The 27,541-nt window shown below is 54.8% G+C and overlaps 2 protein-coding genes across 8 annotated transcripts in view; one reads left to right on the top strand and one right to left on the bottom strand.

Annotated features, from left to right (window-relative positions):
• Positions 1-2,994, bottom strand: part of LOC144951454 (sodium channel protein type 2 subunit alpha-like) — a 90,318-nt gene extending 87,324 nt beyond the window's left edge. For 5 of the 7 annotated variants that reach the window (XM_078881727.1, XM_078881732.1, XM_078881733.1 and 2 more), the window contains exon 1: positions 2,512-2,994. The gene's annotated coding sequence lies outside the window, so the exon portion shown is untranslated. The remainder of the gene's footprint in view (positions 1-2,511) is intronic. The other 2 variants (XM_078881730.1, XM_078881729.1) reach the window with 1 other exon arrangement.
• A 17,738-nt stretch (positions 2,995-20,732) lies between these two features.
• LOC144951411 (tubulin alpha-1 chain-like) lies at positions 20,733-27,299 on the top strand. Its single transcript, XM_078881650.1, has 5 exons — positions 20,733-20,924; positions 23,731-23,953; positions 24,688-24,836; positions 25,559-26,239; positions 26,870-27,299. The coding sequence occupies exons 1-5, from the start codon at positions 20,922-20,924 to the stop codon at positions 27,164-27,166; spliced, it is 1,353 nt and encodes a 450-aa protein (XP_078737776.1). The 5' UTR covers positions 20,733-20,921; the 3' UTR covers positions 27,167-27,299.
• Positions 27,300-27,541: the final 242 nt, after the last annotated feature.

Genomic DNA, 27,541 nt, shown 5'->3' on the forward strand with positions numbered 1-27,541 from the left:
TGATCACCACGAACATTTCCGCCCTCATCATCAGAGTCGTCATCAACTTCAACATCAGCCCCAATGTTCATGGCCATAAATGAGAATGATCACCATCACTACCTTCACCACCATGATCTTCATCATCACCATCACTTTCACCTCGGTGAATATTATATTTACCATCACTAAAGCGCCATTACCACCACCAACGCCTTCATCGTTAGCTTTTTCATCAACACCGCTACCTTCAATCGCCATTCATGGTCAATCACCTTCTTCACGATGATGATGAGGAAGGTAGTGATAATCATCATCGCAAGCACCACCATCATATCTACCACCACATTCCTCACAACCGTGATCACCACCAGCATCACAACTACCATCATCATTCTACCACCACCACCACAACCTTCATCACAACTACCAAAACCACTTGCTCCAACATCATCACCGCCACCATCAGAACCACCACCACCTTAATCACCCTTATTACCACCACCACCTTAATTGCTACCACCCCAATCATCACCACCACGACGACCTTCATCGCCAAAATCCGTATCACCATTTTCACCACCGTAATCAAAACAACCACCAGAACCACCACCACCACCTTCATCACCACCACTTCATACTCGTCACCACCTTATTCATCCCTACCACTACCACCATCCACTCCCATCCCCGCCATCAATACCATCACCGATACCATCACCGATACCACCATCCCCCCACGACTACCGCCGCTATTGCGACCAACACCAAAATCACCACCAGCATTCCCTATCACTATGGACATCAGTCCTACTACCACCTTCACCGTCAAATATCCCCCGTGTAGCCTTAACGGACTGTAGGGGCAAGCGCTGTGAGCGAGTAGCAGCTATGAGGGCCGTCAGGGCACACGCGGGGGTGGGTGGCCAGCACCCACGCGCGGCCGCCTTTGTCTCCCCATGTGGCGATGCTTACACATTGCACCAGGCACTCATTTAAGACTGAGTCGACTTAGGGGTGGCCCAGGACCGGTTGAGATAATCGTCACCGATGTTGTCCGTAAGCGGGAATCGAATGCGGGTTGCCGGGTTCGTAGCGCAGCGTAGCGCTAACCGCTGCGCCACCGCTCCCCCCCCCTTCACCATCACAACCTTTACCATCACAACCTTCACCATCACAACCATCACCACCACGCCCGCCTCACGCCACCACTCGGCTCCTCGGCCTTAAACAGCAGCAACGAGAGCGACGGGAGATGATGGCGTAGAGCCCCGTTTGCTGACTCGACAAGAAACGCGTGATACGAAGCGCTGCCATCAACTCCCATCCGCATATCCCCTCGCTCCCTCTCCACTTCCTCCCCCTTTAATAGGAAGGGAGAGAAAAAAAACCCTCCGCTCTACCCTCCAAAAGAAGGCGGAGTGTGGGAGAAGGTGGTGGAGCTGCGGCAACCAATGGAGCCTCCCGAAGCGAGATGAATAATAGATCACAGTCCGCGCTCGCCACGACCCGACACAGTATTGGCGTAAAAAGACGCATGGACAGAGAATCAGTTGTAAGCGGGCCGCCGCTACTGCATTGCGAGTTCACACACACACAGATCTCCCTCGCCACGGACTCATCATCTTGCCTTTGCCCTGCCAGCAGCATTCGTCGTGAGCAAGCAACCATTACGTCGATGGATAATCAAAAAAACTGCATTGTCATCAGCAGCAGAATAAAAATCGTGATGACGAGAAGCGGTGGGAGCGGGATTAGCTATCGCATTCTCCGGTTCGAATTTTTCTGTGCCCCACCCCCAGCAGAAAATTATTTTAATCTTTCCATCATCAGCAGCATGATGATCATCGTCAGCTTCATCGTATGCAGGAGCATCATCATCAGGAGTATCCCTTTTCTCAGATTCATAATTGCATTTCCCAAGGAATAATTACATCAGCTATATTATCATCAGCAGCGGCATCAGCAGCAGTGTCATCAGCGGCATCATCAGCAGCAGGATTGTAATCAGCAGCAGGAGTATTCATCATCAAGCAGCACGCGATGGAAACATCCTGGAGCAGGCCAGTCCGGTCGGACGAAACCGGTGCGGGATACGAATGAGAATAGAATGCATTGCATCATTCGTGGATTGAGCATCACGTACACACGTGTGTGTGTGTGTGTACAGACACGTACACACACGTACATGTACTGTTCTGTACACACGTACATGTACGTGTGTACAGAACATGAGTGTACATGTCTGCACATGTGTGTACACACACGTACTAATACAAGATTCCTCCCTTACCCACACACACGTGTACGCACACATGTACACAGATGTGCACACACGTGCGCCGTACTGGCCTTGATAGGTACTCGCTAACAGAACGTATGCATATACACACGTACACACACACACGTGTACAGACACACACCTACATGTACACACACGTACATATACACACGTACATACACACACGTACATACACACACGTGTACAGACACACACCTACACACACGTGCGCACGGACCGTAAACGCTTACCGGTATTTGCGTGAGAGCGCGAAGGCAGCAGTGCTGATGATGATGATGGCTTTAGCGTAAAAAAAAACCACACCCTTACAAAAAACCTTCCTAAGAATGCTGCTCCTGTGCAAAAACAACCCGCTCTTATATGCCGGTATAGTGCAGCGTTACAATACAGCCCGGATACTACTCGCACCAATACCACTACGACTGCTGCTATCCCATATATTGTAACCCTATGTAGAAGGGGGTGGGTGGGTTATGGAAACCTCACTCACTGCGTGATTGCTCGTGGACTGCCGCTCACAGCAGCCAACCCCCCCGGCTTTGCTGTGAATGCAAACGGAGCACCCCGCCCGCCCGCTCCAGCCAGCCAAGCTTGGAGGTGCTTCTTGGGTTGATCTGCTTGCTGCTGCTGGTGGTGGGTGGCTGGTGGTGGGTGGGTGGTGGTGGGTGGTGGTGCAGGGTAGTGGCTGGATGCTCATTTGCAGGGAGGCGGCAGCGCCTTCTCCGCACGTCTCTCCGTTGGTGTTCGCTCCAAACCAATAGAGCCGCTCCATTGGCTTAGAATGCGGCAGGCGGTGCGGACTGGGGTTGGGGGGGGGCGAGCCGCTGATGTCGGCGGAGGAGGTGTGTGTGTGTTGCCTAGTGTCTGGTGGAGGAGGAGGTGTGTGTGTGTTGCCTAGTGTCTGGTGGAGGAGGAGGAGGGGTGTGTGTGTTGCCTAGAGTCTGGTGGAGGAGGAGGAGGTGTGTGTGTGTTGCCTAGAGTCTGGTGGAGGAGGAGGAGGTGTGTGTGTGTTGCCTAGTGTCTGGTGGAGGAGGAGGAGGGGTGTGTGTTGCCTAGAGTCTGGTGGAGGAGGAGGAGGTGTGTGTGTGTTGCCTAGTGTCTGGTGGAGGAGGAGGAGGTGTGTGTGTGTTGCCTAGTGTCTGGTGGAGGAGGAGGAGGTGTGTGTGTGTTGCCTAGAGTCTGGTGGAGGAGGAGGAGGTGTGTGTGTGTTGCCTAGTGTCTGGTGGAGGAGGAGGAGGTGTGTGTGTGTTGCCTAGTGTCTGGTGGAGGAGGAGGAGGTGTGTGTGTGTTGCCTAGTGTCTGGTGGAGGAGGAGGAGGTGTGTGTGTGTTGCCTAGTGTCTGGTGGAGGAGGAGGTGTGTGTGTGTTGCCTAGTGTCTGGTGGAGGAGGAGGAGGTGTGTGTGTGTTGCCTAGTGTCTGGTGGAGGTGGAGGAGGAGGGGTGTGTGTGTTGGGTAGTGTCTTGTGGAGGAGGGGTGTGTGTGTTGGGTAGTGTCTTGTGGAGGAGGAGGTGTGTGTGTGTTGCCTAGTGTCTGGTGGAGGAGGAGGTGTGTGTGTGTTGCCTAGTGTCTGGTGGAGGAGGAGGAGGTGTGTGTGTGTTGCCTAGTGTCTGGTGGAGGAGGAGGAGGTGTGTGTGTGTTGCCTAGAGTCTGGTGGAGGAGGAGGAGGTGTGTGTTGCCTAGTGTCTGGTGGAGGAGGAGGAGGTGTGTGTGTGTTGCCTAGTGTCTGGTGGAGGAGGAGGAGGTGTGTGTGTGTTGCCTAGTGTCTGGTGGAGGAGGAGGAGGTGTGTGTGTGTTGCCTAGTGTCTGGTGGAGGAGGAGGTGTGTGTGTGTTGCCTAGTGTCTGGTGGAGGAGGAGGAGGTGTGTGTGTGTTGCCTAGTGTCTGGTGGAGGTGGAGGAGGAGGGGTGTGTGTGTTGGGTAGTGTCTTGTGGAGGAGGGGTGTGTGTGTTGGGTAGTGTCTTGTGGAGGAGGAGGTGTGTGTGTGTTGCCTAGTGTCTGGTGGAGGAGGAGGAGGTGTGTGTGTGTTGCCTAGAGTCTGGTGGAGGAGGAGGAGGTGTGTGTTGCCTAGTGTCTGGTGGAGGAGGAGGAGGTGTGTGTGTGTTGCCTAGTGTCTGGTGGAGGAGGAGGAGGTGTGTGTGTGTTGCCTAGTGTCTGGTGGAGGAGGAGGAGGTGTGTGTGTGTGTTGCCTAGTGTCTGGTGGAGGAGGAGGTGTGTGTGTGTTGCCTAGTGTCTGGTGGAGGAGGAGGAGGTGTGTGTGTGTTGCCTAGTGTCTGGTGGAGGTGGAGGAGGAGGGGTGTGTGTGTTGGGTAGTGTCTTGTGGAGGAGGGGTGTGTGTGTTGGGTAGTGTCTTGTGGAGGAGGAGGTGTGTGTGTGTTGCCTAGTGTCTGGTGGAGGAGGAGGTGTGTGTCTGTTGCCTAGTGTCTGGTGGAGGAGGTGGAGGTGTGTGTGTGTTGCCTAGTGTCTGGTGGAGGAGGAGGAGGAGGTGTGTGTGTGTGTTGCCTAGTGTCTGGTGGAGGAGGAGGTGTGTATGTTTGTGTGTTGGGTAGAGTCTGGTGGAGGAGGTGTGTGTGTGTTGAGTAGCGTGTGGTGGAGGTGGAGGGGTGTGTGTGTGGTGGCTGGTGGAGGAGGTGTGTGTGTTGTTTGTGTGTTTGTGTGTTGGGTGGTGTCTGGTAGAGGAGGAGGGGTGTGTGTGTGTGTGTTGTTTGTGTGTGTGTGTGTTGTTTGTGTGTGTGTGTTAGGTGGTGTCTGGTGGAAGGGAAGGGGTGTGTTTGTGTGTTGTTTGTGTGTTTGTGTGTTGGGTGGTGTCTGGTGGAGGTGGAGGGGTGTGTTTCGGTAGTGTCTCAGGTCGCACATGAATCACTACACCCTAAGGTGGCACAGCAATCAGTACCACCCAACTCGATATCAGGACCCATCAGTTCACACGGCTCATACGAGTGAATTTCTCGATAACCCCACTCATTTCAAATGCTTAGCAACATCATCCACTGTTATTTGCCACGTAGAGAAGTGGGCGGTTCAAGCTGTTCCACCGCGGGGTGGTTACAGCAATACCCCGGTTTACGTCGTGGAGACGTTCCTGAAAGGCGCGACAACGAAGATGTAAACGACGCAACTGAAAGCGACGTGCATGGTCGTCGTGGGTGGGTGGAGGCGAAGGCTGAGAGGTGACGATAACGAGAAAGAACGGACGATGCTGTCAGCGACGTAAGTGTGGGTTGAGGCGACGTTAATCAGGTCGCGGTGTTGATACCGTGACGACGTATTTGTGAAGCGACGTGAAATGTGGAGCCGTAGATCAGGGTCTGACTGTCTATGCCTGTATCTGTACAACTCGGGGTGTTGCTGAACCTTCGAAGGGAGCATCTGGTCGGCGCTCACGGACTAATACTGAGAATCCTCGGGACAGCCCCACACCGACACTCGATTCAACGAGCGAACAAGAGGTGGGATGATCCCCTAAATGTCTTGTATGTTAAACTTCGTTCGCACCGTACGTAGCCAACCGTGCTTATCGGAGGTGCGGGGGAAGGACAACAAACTAAACACAAAAATGTATTTCTAAAGAAATGAGTTTTCAATCCTTGAGTGGATCAAGAAGACAAAACCAGAGAGAGAGATGATGATGATCCCTGCAGGGACCACGACTTTGAGAAACACCGGCGAACCGCGACGGAAGGTTGTGACTCGAGGGACGGTCCCAGGATAGTGGAGGGCGGGGGCCGACCCAGGCGATCTTGTGCTGTACGTAGAACGTTGAACTTCTTTCGCACCGTACGCTAATCGGAGGTGCAGAGTGGGCAGTGCCGGATTATCCGAGTCGCAAAAGTAGTTACATAAGTAGCTACTTATGTAGCTACGGGCGCCGCACTTTCAAGGGCCCCGCGCTAAATACTTTCAGGCTATCAATTCCGGTTCCGTGATTCTGCACTTGCTCTATTACTATAGTACTATACCGCCTTCGACTTTCATGAACGACCGGGTGTTTAAGGTTAGCGATTTGTCCTATTATCTGGCTGTATAGCAAATGAAAAAATACAATTATTTTACTATGCAAGTAAAAAAAGTCGTGTTTTAATATTTACTTTTTTTTATTTAGGGCCCCTTTATAACATCACGTGCTTCAGGTCCCACACCAGCTTCATCCGGCACTGGGAGTGGGTGCTGATACTGCCGCTGCTGCTGTTCCTTGGACGTGGCACCAGCATGAGACAAAGCCCTGGCAGGACCCACTGGAGGCTGGGTCCTGTGGAGTCCGTCTCGCGGTCTCACCCCTGAGGGAGGCTGGAAGCGATACGAGAATTCCCACCTTTGTACTCTGACGTCAGAGCGTTCTGGACTACAGGTTGTTTTTTTTTACACTGAATCGAATTCCATTTTGTAAACTTTTCAATCGACATGCCTCGTTAGAGTTGATCTTCTCTCAGTGTTATATTTCAATTAAAATATCGTTTCATAATGTTACTTGTAATTTAATTAATAAAATACAACAATAATACGTCGTGTTTTATAACGGGTCCGCAGAATTGAATGAATATTGCGGGGGTCGCGATTGGTTTTAACCCTCATCTCGCTCGTGGTGTCATCGCCATCATCTCGGTAGTCTCGTCTTCACCATCTCCTTTGTATCGTTTTGCTTGTTTGCCATTTCCCATTACTGCAGCTTCGTTTCCACCGCGGGCCTAGTATTCGTGTATAATTAGCATATCGTTTGCATAAAATCGTAAATAATTGATTATCACGCGCATGATTACCTGCCGCGTGGCTCAGCGGTAGAGCGGGCGGGTCCCAATCGAAAGGTCAAGAGTTCAAAGCCTGGCGGGGGGGGGGGGTTCACTCGGCCCATCATCCCCTCCCACCGGGGCCAATGAAGTCAGCAGCGGCTGTCAAATGGACAGGCTGGGATGAATGTGTGTTTGTTGAAATTCGTTCGTACCGTACGCAGCCAACCGGAGGTCTGGGAGAAGGGCAACAACAACCTGAACACAAAATTCTAAAGAAAAACGCTTTAAATCGAGATGATGCTGATGTGAAAGTGCATATCTCCAGTGGCTTCCTCGTGTCGGAATGGGAACGGGGATGTGAATTGGAGATTATTTATTTATTTTTAACTTCTGTGTTGATTAGCTTGCGCAGCAGCTGATGACGATGTTGCTGCAGAGGTGGCCTTAGTAAGGATTTTAACTCATCTTCTGACAACTGGAAGACCTTTTTCGATTTTTTTTATTAGTTCTTAATAGTTCCTTGCAATAACGATTACAAGATTCTGGGGAGCGGTGGTGCAGTGGTTGGCGCACGATGCTTGGAACCTGGTGAGCTAAGTTTGACTCCTGGTCACGGCTAACATGAAAAGTGAGTGATGTCTGAACCGGATCGTGTGACCTCCCCCCAGCCTTCACTAACCCGCACTGACCAGCGTGGTGAAGTATGGTCAAACTATCCCCATTAGCCGACACGAGATGCAGAGGCCTTCATCTGGCAGTGGATTGACAAAGGGGCCGTTCATTGTTCATATTTTATTTATGGTAATTATTGAGATAAAGACGTGTATATTAAAGGAATACACAAAATCTAAAACACATTTTTTTACAATCTCTTAGGCAGTTCGAGACCAGTATTAATCATCAACAATGTTTAATGTTGTCATTCTGTGAGGCAATGGGTTTTTGATTCTGTAAGGCAATGAAGCTATGATTCTGTAAGGATTAGTGGATGAGTGATAGGATCAGTGAGTGATTGGGTGAGTGAGCGAATGAGTGATTGGATGAATAAGTGGATAAGTGAGTGAGTGGGTGAGTGAGTGGGTGGGTGAGTAAGTGATGCTAAGAATTAGAATCTGTGATTCTGTAAGAATGTAAGGCTATGATTCTATAAGAATCAGTGAGTGGATGAGTGAGTTAATGTGTAAGTGGGTGAGTGAGTTGATGGGTGAGCGGATGAGTGAGTGGATGGGTGAGTGATACTAAGAATGAGAATCTATGATTGTGTATGAATGTGAGGCTATGATTGTGTAAGAATGAGTGAGTGGATGAGTGAGTTAATGGGTAAGTGGGTGAGTGAGTTGATGGGTGAGTGGGTGAGTGAGTGGGTGAGTGAGTGGGTGAGTGATGCTAATAACGAGAATCTGTGATTGTGTATGAATGTGAGGCTATGATTGTGTAAGAATGATTGAGTGGGTGACTAATAGGTGAGTGATGCTCGGGACACGGCTGTGTCGCTATTAAAATGTCGCCGCGTCTGCTAAATTAGGGGCCGGGAAGAGGGGTGGGTTTGTGAATGATTGAGTGATCTGAAACACGGTGAGTATTTTAGTGAGCGAGTGAACGGGGCAATGGATGAGAGCTGATGATTCTCTCCGACTATGATTCTGTAAGGATGTGAAGCTATACGAGTCTATAAGCACGAGTGAGCGAGTGAAAAGATAAGTGAGTGGGCGAGTGAGTGAGGCTAAGGATACACGTCTATGGTTCTCTAAGCTTGAGTGAATGAGTGTGAGTGAATGAGTGTGAGTGAATGAGTGTGAGTGAATGAGTGTGAGTGGATGAGTGTGAGTGGATGAGTGAGTGAGTGGATGAGTGAGTGAGTGGATGAGTGAGTGAGTGAGGCTTGGGATGCGAGGCCAGATTCTGTAAGCATGAGTGAGTGGATGAGTGGGTGAATGTATGAGTGAGTTAGTGAGTGAGTGAGTGCGTGGTAGAGGGAGTGGGCGAGCGAGTGGATGAGTAAGGACGACAGGCCATTATGTTGTAAGGCCATGGAGCAGCTATGCTTCTGTAAGGGTGAGACTCCGTCATTCTCAAAGGACACACAGGGCCGTGTCTCTATTAAGATTTCGCTGCGTGTGCTGTATTAGGGCAGGGAGGAGGAGGAGGAAGGTGGGGTGGGGTGGATGGGTGGGTTGGGTGGGTGGGGTGAGTGGGTGAGGTGGGTCGGTGGATGATCGAATGGCCTGAGACGCAGAGCGTGGTGGGTGGGGAGCGTCGCCACTCAGGACAGCATCGCGTGCGGGGAAGGGGGGGGTGTTGCCACCTCTGAGCTGTAAAAAAAACCGGGATACATCACGCGAGGTCGCAGAGAGAAAAAAAATCGAATTGACCGCCGTTTCGAGCAATGACCCTTCGTTGTGTGCGATATCCAATGTACATATTTGTGTGTTGTAAAATATACAGTAGTTTTATGGCCACCACTATTATGGTTTTATTCATGTGCTGTGAAGAAGGACCATTGCCCGAAACGTCGTCTATTATATGTTTCCCTTTGAAGGCTACTCACACAGTGTTGGTATTGACGATTTTGTCGACGTTTATCTGTTATTGGCTATGCCTGTGCACCACTGCTAATGCAGCAGCAGAATCACATAATTTGTTGAACCATCATCATTATTTTAGTCGCAGTATTGCACAACCGACTACAACTCGACACTTTGAACGTCCCGGAGAAGGCCTGCAGGCCTCGCAGTACAGCTGCTACCGCCACAAGAAGATGCTCTTGCGAAACACCGGGACGGGTGAAAACTCCAGTGAGGGGTCACTCGACCTCTGCGTGACCTCAACGTGACCAGCTGGTACGCGCGCTGCCACGCAGTGTCCACTCACTTTCGCTCAGAGGGGGAGGGTGTCTACAGGCGAGCGGGGAGGCAGCAGCAGCAGCAACATCCGGCGCTACTACCACCAACTGCCCAAGGTCTGCGGTCCTCGTTATATCAAAGTGTTATCGGCCAAGCAATGAGTGTGTATACGTGTGGGAGGCACCCGGGGAGGGGAAAAAAAAACCTCCCGCGTGCGAGGTAGCAACACTCGATCCCATGCAGATGGAGCAGTCCACGTTGAGCCGCACCGCACTCCCCTGGCGAGCCAAGCGCGCGGCTCCTCATCGACGCCGCACGGGCTGGGAGTTCCACAACACTCGCTTCTGCTGCTGCCTCTGCAGTGCCGGACTGCCCCCGGCAGTGGCGTGAACTCAGCCATCGCCGTCACCGCCCGACCTCTAAGGGGGGCACGGGGGGACACGGTGGGGGGGGGGACACGGTGGGGGGGGGGGACACGGTGGGGGGGGGGACACGGTGGGGGGGGGGGACACGGTGGGGGGGGGGGGGCGGTGGGGGGGGGGCACGGTGGGGGGGGGGGGGACACGGTGGGGGGGGGGGCGGTGGGGGGGGGGGGGACACGGTGGGGGGGGGGACACGGTGGGGGGGGGGGGGTCACGGTGGGGGGGGGGGTACCCGTGGCACTGTAACGACGGGAAGGTGAGGAGAGTCAAGGATGTAATCATGTGTGGAGGGGGGGGAAGAAGAAGTCACGAAGGCAACTGAAGGGGGAGAGGAGTGAATCGTCTCTGCCGTGAGCAGGGCACGAGCTCAGCTTGCGACTGCCTCGTGACATTTGCCGCGCCTCATTGGGTCTCTCCCCGTTCTGTAGAATCTCATTTTTGGGGGAGGGGTGGCCGTCTTCCGATTGGGAGAGCCAGCGAACTGCTTCCTGTGCTCAGTTTGTTGTCCTTCAGCCCGCATCTCCGATTAGCACGGTTGGTTACGTACGGTGCGAAAGAAGTTCAGCGTACGGTACATTCTTAGTGGTCGTGAGAGGTAGTTAGAGGTGCATAGCCAACCCCGTGCAGAGGTGCGGGTGGTGGTCGTCGTCTTTGTTTCTGGAAGGAAAGTTGTGCAGAAGGAAAGCAAACTCAACTCAACTCGACTTTAGTTTTACTGTCACCAGGTGAGGCCCACTGAGCTACGGAGCTCTTTTTCAGAGGTGACCTGGCCACGAATGGTAGCTCAACCAAGTGGCTTACCACGTGGAAATGTAGAGCAGCAAAATACTCTGAACGCGTGGTGATGTTGTGGAGGGAGACATCGGAGGACCCGGAGAAAAATCCACGTGGCCACGGAGAGACAGAAAGACACGCAAACTCCAAATACACAGCAGGCGTCAGGGTCGGGATCGAACCCACGACCTCCTGTAGACCAGGCGAGGTAGTCAACATCTCTTAGCCACCGTGATGATGATGATGATGAGAGAGACACGCAAACTCCAAATACACCGCAGGTGTCAGGGTCGGGATCGAACCCACGACCTCCTGTATACCAGGCGAGGTAGTCAACATCTCCTAGCCACCGTGATGATGATGAGAGAGACACGCAAACTCCAAATATACAGCAGCAGGCGTCAGGGTCGGGATCGAACCCACGACCTCCTGTAGACCAGGCGAGGTAGTCAACATCTCTTAGCCACCGTGATGATGATGACGAGAGAGACACGCAAACTCCAAATACACCGCAGGTGTTAGGGTCGGGATCGAACCCACAACCTCCAGTAGACCAGGCGAGGTAGTCAACATCTCTTAGCCACCGTGATGATGATGATGATGAGAGAGACACGCAAACTCCAAATACACCGCAGGCGTCAGGGTCGGGATCGAACCCACGACCTCCTGCACACCAGGCGAGGTAGTCAACATCTCATAGCCACTGCAGACGGAAGAGGGACAGAGCGAGTTGAGCGGCACAGGGGAAGGGAGCCCGGGACGGAAGTCCCCGCAGAAGGCTCAGCTCAAGATGAGCGGCGTCTCGAGATGAGGAGATAGCCCCCCCGGGATTCATTTAAAGATAGAGACACGTATTGTACATGCTGCGCTCAGAGAAACTGTAACCCACTTGCTGTACTGCCACCGAGTAGTCACATTGCAGCACAGCGAGTTGAGAGTCTGAAGGCACCCGCGGGTCTTTGCGTGATCCACCAACCCTCGCCACTGACAATGCCGCGTCACAGGGGAGCGGCCGCACGGCCTCTTGGTAAAGGCGCAGGCCCTCGAGAGGGTGTTTTGGCCTACTCTTCCACGATGACGAGACGGCCTGCGAGGCGATGAGAGTAGCCACTCCGCACCTCGCCACGCGCGACCTGCCGAGCGGCTGTGGTCGAGGCCACGCTCGTGGTGGTGCCGATCAACTGTCGCGCCGGCAGATTCATTGATTCATCGATTATTCAGCTCGCGCTCGGCGTGACGTCTGCAGCCACTAGAGGTCGCAATACATCCACCCAGCCCAGGGGTTGACGACCAAAACAACGAGCAAGAGACATTTATTGAGACAAAACCAACCACAACCTGCAGTGTGTCAGGAGCTCACACGTGAGTGACGTCACTTACGTGCACGTGAGTGACGTCACGACGTAGCAGTCCTCAAAGAGCCGCAGGGCGGCGAGCCCTGACCCAGACGAGCGATGAACCTCCACCACCACCGCCTCCTCCACCACCTTCACCACCACCACTACCTCCACTACCACCTCCACCACCACCACCTTCACCACCACCACCTCCACCACCACCTTCACCACCACCTGCACCACCACCACCACCTTCACCACCACCTTCACCACCACCACCGCCTCCACCACCACCTCGACCACCACCACCACCACCTCCACCACCTCCAACACCAACTCCACCACCACCACCTCCACCACCTCCAACACCACCACCACCCCCACCACGACCACCTCCACCACCACCTCCACCACCACCACCTCCAACGGCTGTAGTTTTACATTGAGGGTGTTCATGGGCCATTTTATTGTGCAGCGGGATGGTACATCGCTGTGATGATGGCCCCTTCTTCGTATTGAACTGGGTGCGAGTTTATGGGTCTCTGTGTGAGTCTATGGGTGTCTGTGTGAGTTTATGGGTCTCTGTGTGAGTCTATGGGTGTCTGTGTGAGTTTATGGGTCTCTGTGTGAGTCTTTGGGTATATGTGTGAGTCTGTGGGTATATGTGTGAGTCTATGGGTCTCTGTGTGAGTCTGTGGGTCTCTGTGTGAGTCTATGGTTATCTGTGTGAGTCTATGGCTCTCTGTGTGAGTCTGTGGGTCTCTGTGTGAGTCTACGGTTATCTGTGTGAGTCTATGGCTCTCTGTGTGAGTCTGTGGGTTTCTGTGTGAGTCTGTGGGTCTCTGTGTGAGTCTATGGTTATCTGTGTGAGTCTATGGCTCTCTGTGTGAGTCTGTGGGTTTCTGTGTGAGTCTATGGTTATCTGTGTGAATCTACGGTTTTTATGGGAATCACACTTAACAATGTAATTACCTTCCATTGTTATCCGCTACAGTGGGGTAGTAATAGAAGCACGTGGGACTTGCGATCCAGAGGTCGTCGTTCCGATTGGATGAATCTCGCTTTTAAAAACCCACCCACCCACACTGCTGTCCACCGTCAGTGTGAGTGGCAGCACCACGTGATGCCGATCGACAGGTGACGCGTGTGTGGTGGGGAACAGTGTGGGGGGTAACCCCCACCCCTACCCAAGACGTCTAAGGTAGGGGTGGCCGGCGTGCATGAGTAGGTCTCTCGACGGCTCCTCGAGCCAGCCCCGAGTGGAGGACGTTCCGCCAACAGCGGCACCGTCAGGCTGCGACTTCACCCTCTACCGTTGCCGCATACACAGCAACTCGCACATTGCACAATTGGTCTGCCACTTGTGGATGTGAGTCCATGACTCGGGGGACTGGCTGGGGGCCTGACGTCGTTTGCCTCCTACTGGTGTACGTGCGTGTGTGTGTGCGTGCGTGTGTGCGCGTGTGCGCGTGTGTGCGTGTGTGTGTGCGCGTGTGTGTGCGTGTGTGTGTACGGTTTCAGGAAAGGGCGGTCCTGCACAGATGCCATATTTTCTATCCGTCTGCTACAGCAGAGGTGTAGGGTATTACAACAAGACCTACATCTCTGTTTAATTGGGGTGCGACAGGGATGTCCTCTGGCTCCCACATTATTTACCATCTATTTTGACCACGTAGTTCGTGGAGCCTTCAATAGCTGTACCGGAGGAATTTCCATTTGGTACAGATATAATGGGAGGCTGATCGATGCCCGGGTGCGGTTAAGGGATGGCTCCCTATTGCTCAACCACGTTATCTATGTTGATGATTTGGTAATTGCTGCACACTCAGAGGACGAGTTGGAGGCGCTGCTGCTGAACCTGGAGCTTGCCACCAAGAGGTGGGGCCTTACCATCAGCTCCACCAAAACTAAGCACCTGCCTGGGTATTTTGTACCATCGGACACTCCACCCCCACAACTCCCAATTGGTGATAGGGCAGTTGTGGAGAGAGTGGAGAGTTTCCCATACCTGGGCAGTGTGCTCATGACCAGCTCCGGTTTAGCAGCAGAGGTCTTGGCAGTCGCCCTCCAACAACAACGGAGGGTGGAGGAGCGACGCTCACAACAACGAGCGGAGCGCCGTGTGGCTAAAGCACAGCAAGTTGGTACAGGTGGTGCATCAGCCAGTCATCTCGGTCATCTCAGTCAGTCGACCCGTGGCACCTGCTGGGTCTGCCCCGTGACCTACTGCCAGCGGGCGTTCGACACTTCACGTGGCCTCAAGGTGCACATGGCCTGGCACAAGCGTCGTGGTGACGTCACCGCCACTTAGTGGCGAATGGCGGTTGTTGTTGTGTGTGCGTGTGTGAGTGTGTGAGTGAGTGTGCGCGTGTGTGTGTGTGTGCGTCCCCAACCCGCGTCTCATCCCCCGTGCCATCGAGAGTCGCAGAGAAAGGGCCGGGCGGGGCCCGGCGGGGCTGGTGCTGGGCAGCCGCCCCGGGCCCCCGACCCCTCTACGTTGGGGCACCACCCGAACGCGTCACCGAATTGTTGTCGCCCAGAGATCGGCAACCAAAACAAGAGGAAGAGAAGTTTGTTTTAGAATTCGGTAGCCCCCCCCGCCCCCCGCAACATTTCAAGAGCCGCGATGCGCTGTGGTGCCGAGTGCGAGGTGGTCCTTCATCAACATCGTGGCCGAGCAGTCCTTCAAGAGCCGCCGCACGCAGCACCGGAGCCGCATGTCACCGACCCCTCTTTTCTCGTTTCTTTATTTCTGCTTCTGCTTCTTCTTCCCCATGCATCATCAACATCCTTGACTCGACTCCCCTTCCCATCGCAACAGTGCCACCGGTACAAAAAAAACCCAAAAGGTTGCTTTGCTGAAAGCTTTGGAGCGGCGTTCTTCGCCGATAAGACATCAGGCGAGTGACGAAGTTGGTGGCTCAAGTTGTGTGTTGGCGGTGCCACAACAACAGCAGCAGCGGCAGCAGCAGCAGCAGCGATTTTAGCACCTCGCCAACACGCTTTTAGCTCCGTCTCTGGGCTCACCCCGTGCGCAGGTAATCGCAGGGCTGCAGCTTTGCCTTTGCTCCGGATCTGCTGGCGGTGACCACGTGACTAGGAGCGGAGTGCAGGTTTAGCACGCCGAGCTGCGCGACTCCGATAAACGCCGCGAGCGCGGCCAGGAGGTTGTGGTCAGAGCGCCACGCAGCCCGGACACCCGAGTTCGATTCCCGCTCACGGCCAACGCCAGTTGACGATTACGGGAAACGATCCTGTGCCTCCCCTAGGTCGACTCAACCTCAAATGAGTACCTGGTGCGGTACGTAAACATCGCCACTGGGGAGACAAAGGCGGCCGGGCGTGGAGTTGGCCACCCACTCCCTCGTGTGCCGTTCCGGGCCTTCATAGGCGCTACCCGCGAACAGCACTTGCCCCTACAGTCTGATAAGGCTACACGGGGGACGTTTATCTTAGCGGTGCCACCACTGGCGACCAGGTGGTGGTGGTGGTGGCGGCGATAACGGCCGCACGCCCACGCCGCGCGAGGCGGCACCACGGCAGTCACCGCCAAAGTCACTGCCAACTCTGCGACCAAACACGGGCAGCAAACTGCAACGGAGCTCACCCCGTGCTCTTGCCAACCACCACCACGATCACCAAGCGAGAGCTCGACAATGTCACCTCGTGATCCTCCCACCGCTTCTGGCATCGCGTTGCTGCTGCTGTCACCCATCCTGGAATCTCACCCAGACCCGGAGGGACGCTGCTGCTGTGTGAACAGAGTGGAACAACGCGGACGCACAGAAGAGTAAACTCCTCCTCCTTCGAGACCCACAGATCATCGCAACACCTCCTGTGTTTGACATTCCTCCTTGAAGACTCCGGTGGAATCACCATCAGCTGCATCTGCACATCATCATCATCATCACCACCGGGCGCATGCTGCGGAACTTATCTCGTAAATTGAATATTGAAGACAGCCACAGCGGTGCCACTGTGGTTTTGCAATTCAAACGATGGACCACACATAGTAAATCCATAGAAGCACATACAGACCCACAGAGATACACAGAGACCCACATAGATACACAGAGACCCACAGAGAATCACAGAGACCCACAGAGATACACAGAGACCCACAGAGATACATAGAGACCCACAGAGATACATTGAGACCCACAGAGATACATTGAAGACGAGCCACAGTCGTGCAATCGTGGGCTTGCAACCCAAGCCATGGACCGCACAGTAAACCCACAGAGATACATAGAGACCCAGTGAGATACACAGAGACTCAGAGACATACATAGAGACCCAGTGAGATACACAGAGACCCAGTGAGATGCACAGAGACCTACAGATATACACAGAGACCCACAGAGATACACAGAGACCCACAGAGATACACAGACACCCACAGAGATACACAGAGACCCACATAGATACACAGAGACCCACAGAGATACACAGAGACCCACAGAGATACATAGAGACCCAGTGAGATACACAGAGACCCAGTGAGATGCACAGAGACCTACAAATATACACAGAGACCCACAGAGATACATAGAGACCCAGTGAGATACACAGAGACTCAGAGACATACATAGAGACCCAGTGAGATACACAGAGACCCAGTGAGATGCACAGAGACCTACAGAGATACACAGAGACCCACAGAGATACACTAAAGACATCGCCACAGCGGTGCGGCTGTGGATGCACCCCAAGCCATGGACCGCACAGTGAACCCGCTGTGGTCTGGAGGAGGAGGAAGGGCGACACGACACGAACTCTGCCTCTGTCTCTGCTGAAGCCCTCCCGTCGTGCCAGCAGCAGCAGCAGCGGGAGGCCTCCACACTGAGGCCGTCTCGCTCCTGAGACAGACGCAAGAGACAGCAGCAGCAGCAGCTCGAGAGAGAGAGAGAGACGCAGAGGTCCGCAGAGACGCGATGAAGACTGTGGCCACGCAGCCCAAACCGTGGACCGAGATAATAAACCACTCTGGCCTGAAGCCATCGAGTCGTGGCAGCAGCAGCAGCAGAAGACCTCCACACCGGGGCACCGATAGCTCCTGAACCAGACTGATACTGCTGCTGCTTCCATCACGTCCACGTCAGTGTTGGAGAGAATTCAGGCAACGCGAAACAAATGTCATTTATTTTAGGCAAGCCTTGACGAATAAAGTACATTTTATTATTGCTTATATCATTTATTTACCCAAAAATGTTGACAAATTAGAAAAAAACCACAAAAATACTCGCAAACCATTGATATTGTGAGACCACGTAGTAGCAGCAGCAGCAGCAGGCTGATTGATCATCGCGGTCAAGCTGTGAAATCTTGGCAGGCAGAACCCTCCTGAAAGCAGTCTTGAGACTCAAAGAAGAGGCTTTTCTGAGAAAATAGTTGAGGGCATTACTGTAATTGTTTGGTAAAAAAATAAAATCATTTCGAGAATGTGTGAAATTGCAGTGTCATTGCAATTGGTGGAAATTAAAACACGAACCGAAAGTGAATGGCACTCTGCAACATGAAAATGTATCAAATAATGTTTAGTTTTTATCAAATGTCGAGCCGTGTCCCTCGCTGCAGGGCCTGCGGGCTACTGGCGGCCCCTGTGGCCTTCAGTGCGGCCCGGACAACCACACACCGCGTGACAACACCTCCCATCATCATCACAACACCCCCCCCCCCCCCCCCCCCTTATCATCATCACAACACTCCCATCATCATCATCACAACACCCCCATCATCATCATCACAACACCATCATCATCATCACAACACCACCATCATCATCACAACACCCCCATCACAACACCCCCATCATCATCATCATCACAACATCCCCATCATCATCATCACAACACCACCATCATCATCACAACACCTCCATCATCATCACAACACCCCCATCATCATCACAACACCCCCATCATCATCACAACACCCCCATCATCATCACAACACCCCCATCATCATCACAACACCCCCATCATCATCACAACACCATCATCATCATCACAACACCACCATCATCATCACAACACCATCATCATCACAACACCACCATCATCATCACAACACCATCATCATCACAACACCACCATCATCATCACAACACCACCATCATCATCATCGTGCTGCTGTCAAACCCAACAATGGTTGCAAATGTGTTGCGGCCCTCCTCTTACTGCCCATGTCCTATCGTCATCAGTGCCCCCCCCTCCTCTAAAATCGAGTGAAGAACGCTGGTCTAGAGTAGTCGCCTCCTCCTCCTCGTCGTCCTCCGTACAAGTTGCATCTCTCACGAATGTTGCGAACCTCCCCAGCCCCGTGGACGTCGATGGGGAGCCGCACCGCGACTCGCCGGGTGGAGGCCGCCACAGCAGCGGCGTCGCCATCCCACAAGGACGCCTTTCAGATGCGCTTCTGCTGCAGCCGTCTGGAATGCTCTTCCGATATTAGGAAGCCACTGAAGACGATGCGCTTTAAAATAATCTAGAAATTATTCTAGATGGAATACTCATTTCTTTACAACTGCTTTTAAGCGTGTCGCGTGTTGTTGTTCTTCACCCGCACCTCGGATTAGCGCGGTTGGCTACGTACGGTGCGAAAGAAGCTCAACATACGACAGAGTGTGGGCTAATTTATATCTGTCCCTTCTGTGTTGGATAAAGTGTTGCACCCTCGCACGCGTGTTTTGTTTTTTTACCAGTGCTCTGGTTTTCCACCCACATTCGTAAAAACACTCACGAATTCCCTGAAAACAGCAGAATATATAGAGGACCGCAGAGCTTGGGTAATTGTTGGTAGTGTTCGCTACCTGGTAGCGTTAGCTACCTTCTAGCGTTAGCTACTTTCTAGTATTAGCCTCGTGGTAGCGTTAGCTACCTTCTAGCGTTAGCTGCCTGGTAGCGTTAGCTACCTTTTAGTGTTAGCTGCCTGGTAGCGTTAGCTACCTTTTAGTGTTAGCTACCTTCTAGCGTTAGCTGCCTGGTAGCGTTAGCTACCAACAGTTGTGGGCCCCTCAGCGACTGTGAGAGATGCAATCTGCACGAACGACGGCGCTGCGATGTATAACGCCAAATCATCTCGTTACAATTATCTAACGAAAGATAAGGATCATCATCATCATCATGATACATTGACGGCCTAATGTGCTGTGGCACGTGACGTGCTTTCTCCCCAGGGTGGCGCTACAACTCGGATTGCCGGACGCGTCGCGTGGTGCGCTCACCACTGCGCCACCGCTCGCCGCGAGAGGAGCGGGGTTCACGAAGCTCTGCTCTGGGAGATAAGCGGCGTTGGTCGTCGTGGGCCGCTCTAATCGCAGTGCTCCATCCGTGCTGCGGCGCTTCGCCAATCAGCCGCTCCATCTCCTAGCGGGCGCGCCACGTGTGTGTGTGTCGTGTGCGTGCGAGCGTTGAACGTATTTCGCACCGTACGGAGCCAACCGCGCTACTCGGAGGTGCGGGTGGGGAAGGACAACAAACTAAACACAAAAAGCAGTTGTACAGAAATGCGTTTGTCAACCTAGACGATGATTTAAAAGTGCGAAGCTGCAGTAGCTTCCTAATATGGGAAGGAAGAGCATTCCAGACGGCCGCAGAAGCGCGTCTGAAAGCGCGCGACGCGGTGACCACCGCCTTTGTTCGATGGTTCGCAGCCAAAAGCGGCTGCTGCTGCGAGGATGGCCGGAGTTGTCGCGACGGTTCAGGCCGCTGCTTCCTCGTGCGTGGTGTGGGGGGCGGTAGCGCAGCAGCGGCTCGCGGCGCGCTGCGCTACCAACCCGGCAACCCGAGTTCGATTCCCGCTCACGGCCAACACCAGTGACGATTATCTCAATCGGTCCTGGGCCTCCCCTAGGTTGTCTCAGCCTCAATGAGTACCTGGTGCATTGTGTAGACATCGCCACTGGGGAGACAAAAGCGACCGGGCGTGGTGCTGGCCACCCAACCCCCGCGTGTGCTGTGACGGCCTTCATAGGTGCCGCTCACCAACAGCACTTGCCCCCAAAGCACCTGCCCCAGCAGCACTTGCCCCAACAGCACTTGCCCCAACAGCACTTGCTCCAACAGCACTTGCCCCAAAAGTCTGCCAAAGTCTGCCAAAGTCTGTCACAGGCTATACGGGGGATATTTGTCTTTGTGTAAATGCGTGGGCTGTGGCTCTTGGTACTCCCCCCCCGCCCGCGTCTCCGCCCCTCGCGAGTCGTGAGCCCCCACCCTGAGTCCCCACCCATGAGCCCCCACCCTGAGTCCCCACCCTGAGCCCCCACCCTGAGTCCCCACCCTGAGCCCCCACCCTGAGTCCCCACCCTAAGCCCCCACCCTGAGTCCACGGAGTGGCCGTGCAGTGCGCGACTCGCGGTATAAAACGGTCAGCACCGAGCCACTCCCGGCCCTGATCCACCTCGATCTCTTCAGACGGTCACGCAGTGAGGGTCATGCAGTGAAACTCCCCGGCTCGCTCCGTCTGCTGCTCGCCCTGTGAACGTCCAGGAATCGTCCGCCTCTACCTCGCGGGTTCTCGACAACAACAACAGCCGCCGACATGGTGAGCCGCATGTGCAGCGCAGCGTACAGGACATCTGTGAAAAGAGCTTGATCGCTCATCGGATTCTTCCTCGAGTAAAAGACAGATTCTGATTCTCGCGTAGCAGCAACCTCTTGACAAGAGTCTTGAGACTATGAGCTGAACTAAGGAGGGCATTGTTGTTTTAATTACAGTGGCGTGTTATAATTGTCAGGCTGCGTGGCATCGCAGATCACCGTCCATGCGATTTGGGGAGGTGGTGTTCGTCTGGCAGGCTCAATGCATTCCCGCTCACGGCGAATACATACATAAGTGGCGGATATTTGAACCGGTCCTGGCGCCCTCCGTTAGGTTGACTCAGCCTTAAATGTGTACCCGGCGCGGTGTGTCGTAAACATCAGCACCGGGGAGACAAAGGCGGCCGAACTTGGTGTTATCCACCCGCCCCCTCGTGTGCCGTGCCGGCCTTCATAGGTGCCGGGCGCTAACAGCACTTGCCCCTACGGTCTGTTGAGGTTACACGTGTGGTGGTGGTGGTAGTGGTTGTTAGCGCATTGCGCTACTAATGCGGTCACATGAGTTCGATTCCCGGCCACGGCTAACATCAGTGGTGAGTCGTATTTGAACCGGTCCTGGTCAACGCGGTGTGGGGGAGGCCTTCATCCAGCAGTGGATTGAGAAAGGGCTCGCTGCTCATCTCGTCAAGGAGCTATAATCCATCGTCACGCAAACTCACCCGGTCGTCATCCTCGCAGCAGCAGCGGCAGCAGCAGCAGCAGCGGCTTTCGGCCACTCGCCATCGGACAAAGGCGGCGGTCACCGCATCTCAGACGCGCGGCGATCTCGGGCGCGCTTCCGCGGCCGTCTGGAACGCTCTTCCCTCCCGCTATTAGGAAGCCATTGGAGCTGTGATGCACTTTTAAATCAACGTTCAGATTGACAAACTCGTTTCTTTAGAACTGATTTTTTGTGTTTAGTTTGTTGTCCTTCCCCGCACCTCCGATTAGCGCGGTTGGCAACGTACGGTGCGAAAGAAGTTCAAGGTACCTGTACATACAAGGTTTATTATGAGTTATCCAGATCTTTTTTGTGTCAGAATGCAACTATAAGTCACATTGTGTGGCGATGGCGATGAGGCTGCTGCTGCTGCTGTGGCAGAGTTGGCAGTACGCGTCAATAATTATGCTGTGTCCTGTAAATAAATAATGGGCGACGTTTCGGGTAAGGGACCTGCTGCACAGCACATGAAAGTCAAAGCCGACTGCCTTCTCCAACAAGCTTGGGTCGGGACTGTGCTCGTCTCGGGTTGTGGTCCCTGAGCCAGTGATGGAATTCCACATTCCTATGGCCGGGACCTCAGTGCCGGCATCAGATGACCGCACTGAGTGGACACAGTGCTGATATTATTTACTGCAGAGGGAATATGGAGGGGAGGATGGATATGTGAGCTCAATTGATGACCGTCCAGTTATGAGGAGAGTGCTCTGGCCACAGCGCCACACGCCCCGGAGAGCGCTCGCTCACACTAATTAATAATTCATTAACAATAATCAATCAGCATCAGTTTGTATTATTAATCAGGGTTCGTCCGTACGCTACCCTGTGGTGAATCCATTGTTCGATTAACAATGATTTGTTTCAGAGGTTTCGGTGAGTGTGCGCGCACGTCGCGCTACGAACCCGGCCACCCGAGTTCGATTCCCGATTACGGCCAACACCCGGTGACGATTACCTAAACCGGTCCTGGGCCTCCCCTAGGTCGTCTCAGCCTCAAATGAGTAGCTAGTGTGGTGTGTGGTAAACATCGCCACTGGGGAGACAAAGGCAGCCGGGCGTGGTTGCTGGCCACCCACCCCTCGTGTGCCACAGTGCCGGCCTTCATAGACGCTACTCGCTTACAGCACTTGCCCCAACAGTCTGTTACAGGCTATACGGGAGATCTTCGCCTTTGTTGTCTTTGCACGCCCAGCCCTAGTTTTGGTCGAATGCACTGCTGGATGAGGAGCACCTTCCGACCCAGGCCGTGCGAGTGGCAGCCACGGCCTTTTGACGCCACGCAAATCAGAATCCGACTCTTGGTATAGACTGCAGCAGGAGAAATCCGATGAGCTATGAAGCCCTTTGTTCACAGCCGTCCAGTCGGTCGGGGTGGTTCAGCATCTGCAGAGTCGGTGGCGCACAGCGGGTTGCGACATCACAAGGCGCAGGGGGCAATGCGGCCCCAGTGACTGTGCTCGTGGAGCCAGACGGAGGCACCTGGAGGAAGCTCACGGGGCAGCGGCAATGATCAAAACTCGTCTGGCCAGACGAGGCGACCTTTAGCGTGCGTGGGGTTCAGTCCTCATGCCCATGGCTCAGCGAGCCAGATTAAGGCAACGTTGGGGTTCTTGTGGTGCGGTGTTAATACCCCATACTTCGGGTTCACTGCCCCCCAGTGTTGGCTGTACTGCTGCATCTCACCCAGCGCCTCGCCCCACACCTCACCCCACACCTCACCCACATCTCACCCAGCGTTTCTCCCCACACCTCCCCCCACGTCTCACCCCACACCTCACCCTACCTCTCACCCCACGACTCTCCTCACCTCTCACCCCACGTCTCACCCCACACCTCACATCTCTCTCCACGTCTCACCCCACGATTCTCCTCACCTCTCACCCCACGTCTCACCCCACGTCTCACCCCACACCTCACATCTCTCTCCACGTCTCACCCCACGACTCTCCTCACCCCACGTCTCACCCCACGTCTCACCCCACACCTCACATCTCTCTCCACGTCTCACCCCACGTCTCTCCCCCCCCAACCCACCGTGCCCCGAGCGCAGCGCGAGTGCATCTCCGTGCACATCGGCCAGGCCGGGGTGCAGATGGGCAACGCCTGCTGGGAGCTCTACTGCCTGGAGCACGGCATCGGGCCCGACGGGCGGCCGCTCGACGCCACGGCCCCCGTCTCCAAGGACGACTCCTCGTCCACCTTCTTCGGCGAGACCGACTCCGGCAAACGCGTGCCCCGCGCCATCTTCGTCGACCTCGAGCCGTCCGTCATCGGTACGGTATTATTAAATTGCGGGGTGGGCAGGAGGAGTTGGTATTTGCATGGAGATTGCGATAGCGAGATTCGAGGAGGAAGCATCTGGGGCGGACTGCAACCGCAGGAGGAAGCCCTGCTTCCCGCTTCTGCTGCATCGAGTGCAGAGCGCCATAGGGGCGAGATGTTAACTACCTCGCCTGGTGTGCAGGAGGTCGTGGGGTTTAATCCCGACCCTGACGATGCCTGTTGTATATTTCGATTTTGCGTTTCTCTCTCTCCCTCATCATCACGGTAGCTCGGAGATGTTAACTACCTCCCCTGGTCTACGGGAGCTCGTGGGTTCGATCCTGACCCTGACTACGCCTGCTCTATATTTGGAGTCTGCGTGTCTCTCTCCTCGTAGTTGCGTGGATTTTTCTCAAGATCCTCCAGCTTTTCCCTCACCATTTATAATCAACATCACACGTTGAGAGTATTTGGCTGCTATAAATTTCCGCATTATTATGATGATGATGAGCCACTTCGTTGAGCTATCATTTATGATGGCCAGAGGGGGGGGGGTAAAGTGGACGATCGCCCCCCACAAACCCTCGCATTGTTTAGACAGCGCATGCCCTCCAAGAGACAGGCACAGGTCACGTGGATGCAGCTTTGCACTCGTCGCAAGACAATCATCTGGCCGCTCACAAGATGTTCTGCTGGCCGCGGCCACTCCGTGTGCGCGTTGCCCCCCGCCCGTGTGCCCGCCCAGGCGAGATCCGCACGGGCGCGTACCGCCAGCTCTTCCACCCCGAGCAGCTGATCACGGCCAAGGAGGACGCGGCCAACAACTACGCGCGCGGCCACTACACTGTGGGCAAGGAGATCGTGGAGCCGGTGCTCGACCGCATCCGCAAGCTGGTGTCTACCACGCACCGTGCACCGCCTGCCGCGTGCCACCTACCACGTGCCACCTATCACGCACCTACCACGTGCCGACTTCTACGTGCCACATACCGCGTGCCACCGCACAGCACCCGTTGCATGGTCCGTGTCCGTGGCGGTGTCGTAGCCAGCGTCGGCGTCACCGACGGTGCCAGCGCTGGCACCGTCGTGGGCTACAATGTTAGCACCAGCGGAGGCTTTAGAATCGGCGTCAATGCCAGCATCAGCACCGGCACGAGCATCAGAATCGCCAGCAGCAGATGTGTGTCTACAGAGCACGAGCCCCGTCTAAGATTGGAAGTTTCCATCTCGGTGCCGAGAGCAGCGATCACATTTGTCCAGAATTGTGCCGCTACATTTGTGTATGTCGACAGAATCTTGGTGCTGTCACCGTTTACCGCTGGCAAAGATCGCCAGCGCCGGGCCTCCTCAGGGCTAGAAGGGAGGGGGCGGCGTCCGCCAGTCGAGACAAACAACAGAGAGAGGCAGCCACAGACTAAGGAGGGAACACGGAGCGCGGAGACGGAGCGACGAGATCGGCTCGTGCGCCGGTGCTCGACGGATCGTGGTGTCGCGTGACCGTGAGCGATGACGGTGGGGGCTCGGGGGGGGGGGCAGGTGGCCTCCATCCGGCAGTGGCTAGAACCTGACCGATGACGACGATGACGTCACCCGTTGCATGTGCGTCCTCCTCGCAGGCCGACAACTGCTCGGGGCTGCAGGGCTTCCTGATCTTCCACAGCTTCGGCGGCGGCACGGGTTCGGGCTTCACCTCGCTGCTCATGGAGCGCCTCTCCGTCGACTACGGCAAGAAGTCCAAGCTGGAATTCTCCGTCTACCCGGCGCCACAGGTGTCCACCGCCGTGGTAGAGCCCTACAACTCCATCCTCACCACCCACACCACGCTGGAGCACTCGGACTGCTCCTTCATGGTGGACAACGAGGCCATCTACGACATCTGCCGCCGCAACCTGGACATCGAGCGGCCCTCCTACACCAACCTCAACCGCCTCATCGGCCAGATCGTGTCGTCCATCACCGCCTCGCTGCGCTTCGACGGCGCCCTCAACGTCGACCTCAACGAGTTCCAGACCAACTTGGTGCCCTACCCGCGCATCCACTTCCCGCTGGTCACCTACGCGCCCGTCATCTCGGCCGAGAAGGCCTACCACGAGCAGCTGTCCGTCGCCGAGATCACCAACGCCTGCTTCGAGCCGGCCAACCAGATGGTGAAGTGCGACCCCCGCCACGGCAAGTACATGGCGTGCTGCGTGCTCTACCGCGGCGACATTGTGCCCAAGGACGTCAACGCCGCCATCGCCGCCATCAAGACGCGCCGCACCATCCAGTTCGTCGACTGGTGCCCCACCGGCTTCAAGGTACCGCCGCCGCCCCGGGCGTGGTTGTGGCTGGGTGACTTCGCTGTGCCGGTCGGTTGCCAGTTATCGAAAGTCGGGGGGAACCGGCCACTGATGGATGCTCGGAGTGAAACTTGCCACCGTCGTCCCGTGGCGCGTCGCTGGCCGTCACGTCACCGCTGTGGTGGCAGCGTCCTTTCATTTCTCGGCTACAAACTTTGTAGCTGAAACCCCATTTCTTTAGAACCGTTTGTGGTCCTTCCCCCGCACCTCCGATTATTACGATTGGCTACGTACGGTGCAAAAGAAGTTCAACATACACGCATACTAAACGGTTGTGTTTATTGCTTTAGACATCTCTACGTGTGTGGCAATCCGATAACCGATGTTATTTTTGTCTCGCGGTTACCGCCGACGCAACATCCCGACTGCGGAGCGACTTGGCCGCTCGCCGCGGGGTTATCAGTGCGTGAAGGAAGGGGTCTCTGAGAGGCAGCAGTGCAGTCCCCATTGCCGTGTGGATCGCACAGCCGGACAAGATGCTGCTTGGTCCTCCTCCGATTGGCTACTCGCTGGGTTCATCGCGCAGCGCTCAAACCACTGCGCCGTCCACCTGTCACCCCCCCCCCCCGGCACGCCGTGCCAACGCAGGTTGGCATCAACTACCAGCCGCCCACTACGGTGCCGGGCGGCGACCTGGCCAAGGTGCAGCGCGCCGTGTGCATGCTGAGCAACACCACGGCCATCGCCGAGGCCTGGGCCCGGCTCGACCACAAGTTCGACCTCATGTACGCCAAGCGCGCCTTCGTGCACTGGTACGTGGGCGAGGGCATGGAGGAGGGGGAGTTCGCGGAGGCGCGCGAGGACATGGCTGCACTGGAGAAGGACTACGAGGAGGTGGGCGTCGACTACGCCGACGGGGACGGAGAAGAGTGCGAAGAGTACTAGGGCCACCGTCGTCATCGTCGTCGTCATCGTCAGCCGTGATCTATCCACCATTGCGTGCTAAGTGTGCATCATCACCTCCATCACAAGTAGTTCCGTAAGGACCTCTTCCACGGCCCATTCCCTGACGACACATTGCGACGATCAACTGTTTACTGTGAGAGTACACGTTGTATCTGTCTTGTCGCGATACAAATACAAGATGGTTAAGATTTGTATTTTTATGAAAACATTAAAAACATGTATTTGAAAGTAGGCGCTGATGTAGAGTGGATACTTTGTTGATGAGGCTTAGTTTGTTTTGCTTGCTTCAAACTGAAAACACGATCAGAACCTTGGGGCCACTTCAGGCCTTCGCACACCGCACACAGAAACTTA

Source organism: Lampetra fluviatilis, chromosome 62 (genome assembly GCF_964198595.1).
Source record: "Lampetra fluviatilis chromosome 62, kcLamFluv1.1, whole genome shotgun sequence".
NCBI classification, from domain to species: Eukaryota; Metazoa; Chordata; class Hyperoartia; order Petromyzontiformes; family Petromyzontidae; genus Lampetra; species Lampetra fluviatilis.

Bases quoted from the DNA above. Each gene is read 5' to 3' on its own strand.
- LOC144951411 (XM_078881650.1), top strand. The intron at 23,954-24,687 runs GTACGGTATTAT...GTGCCCGCCCAG, and splicing joins CCTCGAGCCGTCCGTCATCG to GCGAGATCCGCACGGGCGCG. The intron at 26,240-26,869 runs GTACCGCCGCCG...GTGCCAACGCAG, and splicing joins GGTGCCCCACCGGCTTCAAG to GTTGGCATCAACTACCAGCC.